Source organism: Colobus angolensis, unplaced genomic scaffold, assembly GCF_000951035.1.
Source record: "Colobus angolensis palliatus isolate OR3802 unplaced genomic scaffold, Cang.pa_1.0 Scaffold198, whole genome shotgun sequence".
In the NCBI taxonomy this organism is placed as follows: Eukaryota; Metazoa; Chordata; class Mammalia; order Primates; family Cercopithecidae; genus Colobus; species Colobus angolensis.
In genome coordinates this window covers 4,127,682-4,129,942 of record NW_012115132.1, presented here as the reverse complement: position 1 = coordinate 4,129,942, position 2,261 = coordinate 4,127,682, and the positions used below count along the sequence as shown (strand labels likewise).

Here is a 2,261-nt window from a genome sequence, read left to right as displayed (position 1 = left end):
TCACAAACATTAAAGAGTTCATCTTGTAAATAATCTGTTCTCCCCAATATATTCATTCTTCCTTGGCCTCTTCCCAGTGCTGCACAGACTTAGGTCAATGGTTGAATCTATAACCGTGCCCACACCCCTGCAAGTATTGGGTTACTGTTGTGGGTCTGTATTTCCATCTCACTAACATGCTGGTGGGTTATCCAGATGATTCTTTGTGCAAACTGAACATTTCTTAATTATACTAGTGTTTTCTTGGTACTAATTTTCCCCCCACCCCCCAATGAAAAATGATTATCATATGTATCTATCTCAAACACAGAGTTTTCAGTTAGAACTGCCTACCTGGAAGTCGTCATACTTTCTTTCATGCAGCGACATTTTAGAGATAAAAGTTCAAGTGGATTTGAAGATTCGAAGTGGAAAACAATTTGCACTGGCAAAGCTGAATAATGACGTTACAACTTATGCTCAGCTATTTCTTGATAATGGGTAGAGTGACTTATTGTGTTTTCCATGAAGTCTGAACTTTTGAAACTGCAGGACACCCTACATGGTCATGACAATGATGTCTGTGGGAAAAGGAATAGCAGCTTTGAAATATTCACAACCAACACAATTTTGATTAAACAAAGAACTCTGGTTTTTAATAGTTTTGATCATTAAAAAAGTTTAAACCTGCATAGCAATCATTTCAAAAATAATTATTTAATGTTCCATAATTAAACTGTACACAACCTAGCCGTGGGACACAGAAGCCAGTGAGGTGAGTGTGGAGCGGTCCGGTGCAGCCCCAGGAGCCAGGAGTCAAGTTCTCATTGGCCTTTTTTTTTTTTTTTTTTTGTCATTCGGCTCATTTAAGTTTTTGGATAGTTGGCACAATCTGGCTCTGCTGATGAGTGGATCTGCACTGGGAAGAGAGAGCAGCTTGACCCCCGTCCCTTCTCGCTTCCCCTCCCCCACTTGGCCGGATTCCTCAAAGTCGTTCAATGTCTCGGTATTTCTTCCTCAAAATAGAGACCTGGTCTTTAAAGAGGACGGGGTCGAGCCTCATCTGAGAGTGGATCAGCGGCATGTAGCCAAACCAGCTGGCAAACGTATTCATGCAGCTCTGTCGCTGGGCAAAGTGGTCAGGGTCAGCCCAGCGGGAAGCCCGAGAAGTCTAGGGAGAAGTAGAGAAACAAGGATGATGATGAGAGAAATGCAAGGTGAGATGGAAACACTGCAGAAAACGAAGTCAGGCAAATGAGCGAGCAGCAGAGCTCGAGGTCTGGCCCGGCCACCAAGTCTCACCATCTACGCACCTGCTGAAAATGCAATCGCTGATGCTGGTTTTTCCCAAGGTATGCTACGTTCCTCAGTGTTAAAAACACAGTAACAAAGATTCATGTTGACTTTAACTCTCTAAAATTTATTGACGAATTCTCTGGTCAGTCCACGACTTAGCAACTGAAGCTCAAGTACTACAGTGACTCAGTTTAAAACCTCTCTTTGCACTTGGGACTAGGTACTAAGATTAATGATGTGTTTATGCTTTCAAAGATAGTTTTCCAAATCCTTCCTGTTTACGTAGTTGATTTAGAAATACCAACGAACTTTGAGAAGTCTATCTTTCTCTCTATCCATCACTTCCTCCCTTCTACTATCTCTTTACGTTTATAAGGGTCCTACTAAATCCTTTGTTAAAAGTTCACGTATATAGTTGAAGAACAAAATGGCGCCTTTTACATGTCAGTCAAGGCTAGTGTTATGCAGCATCTAAAATTCCATTTTCTCTTCTGTAGCCTTCCCATTGACGTGACTCCATGAGGATGAGAAGGGGAGATTCAGTGGTAAATAGGGCATGTTGCTGTAAAACTAACTTTATACTAAAATCTCAAAATTCTGTTCTTCTCTTAACCCAAGAATTGTTGGCTTTCCTATTTGACTAAAACCCCCAAAGGTTACTTTATTTAAAGGGCAATCAGCCCTCCAAAGAATCACTGCTCACCCAGAATAGAAAAAAGATTAACTTTCGACAAACAGAAAAGATGGCTACCATCTTTTTAGCTCTCTGTGTTGCCCCTAAAGTTGGTTAAATATTTTTAGATCATGCAAATGATTGGCATTGATTTAAAAAGAATGCCTTAAATGACTGGAGTGCTGAAATTTAAATAGAATGACTAAGCACATTGTCTTTAAATCCTTGTTTTTACGAAATATGGAAAAGATGGGCTGCCCAACCACAAGCCCGTTTATGTCAATAGGCAACTGTTTTTTTTTTTTTTTTTTTT

At 40.3% G+C, this 2,261-nt stretch overlaps 1 protein-coding gene across 1 annotated transcript in view; it reads right to left on the bottom strand.

Annotated features, from left to right (window-relative positions):
- Positions 1–607: 607 nt before the first annotated feature.
- EXT1 (exostosin glycosyltransferase 1) overlaps positions 608–2,261 on the bottom strand; it is a 318,870-nt gene continuing 317,216 nt past the window's right edge. Inside the window, exon 11 of the mRNA XM_011941082.1 lies at positions 608–1,150. Coding sequence (XP_011796472.1) covers positions 965–1,150 — 186 coding nt within the window. The 3' untranslated portion in view covers positions 608–964. The remainder of the gene's footprint in view (positions 1,151–2,261) is intronic.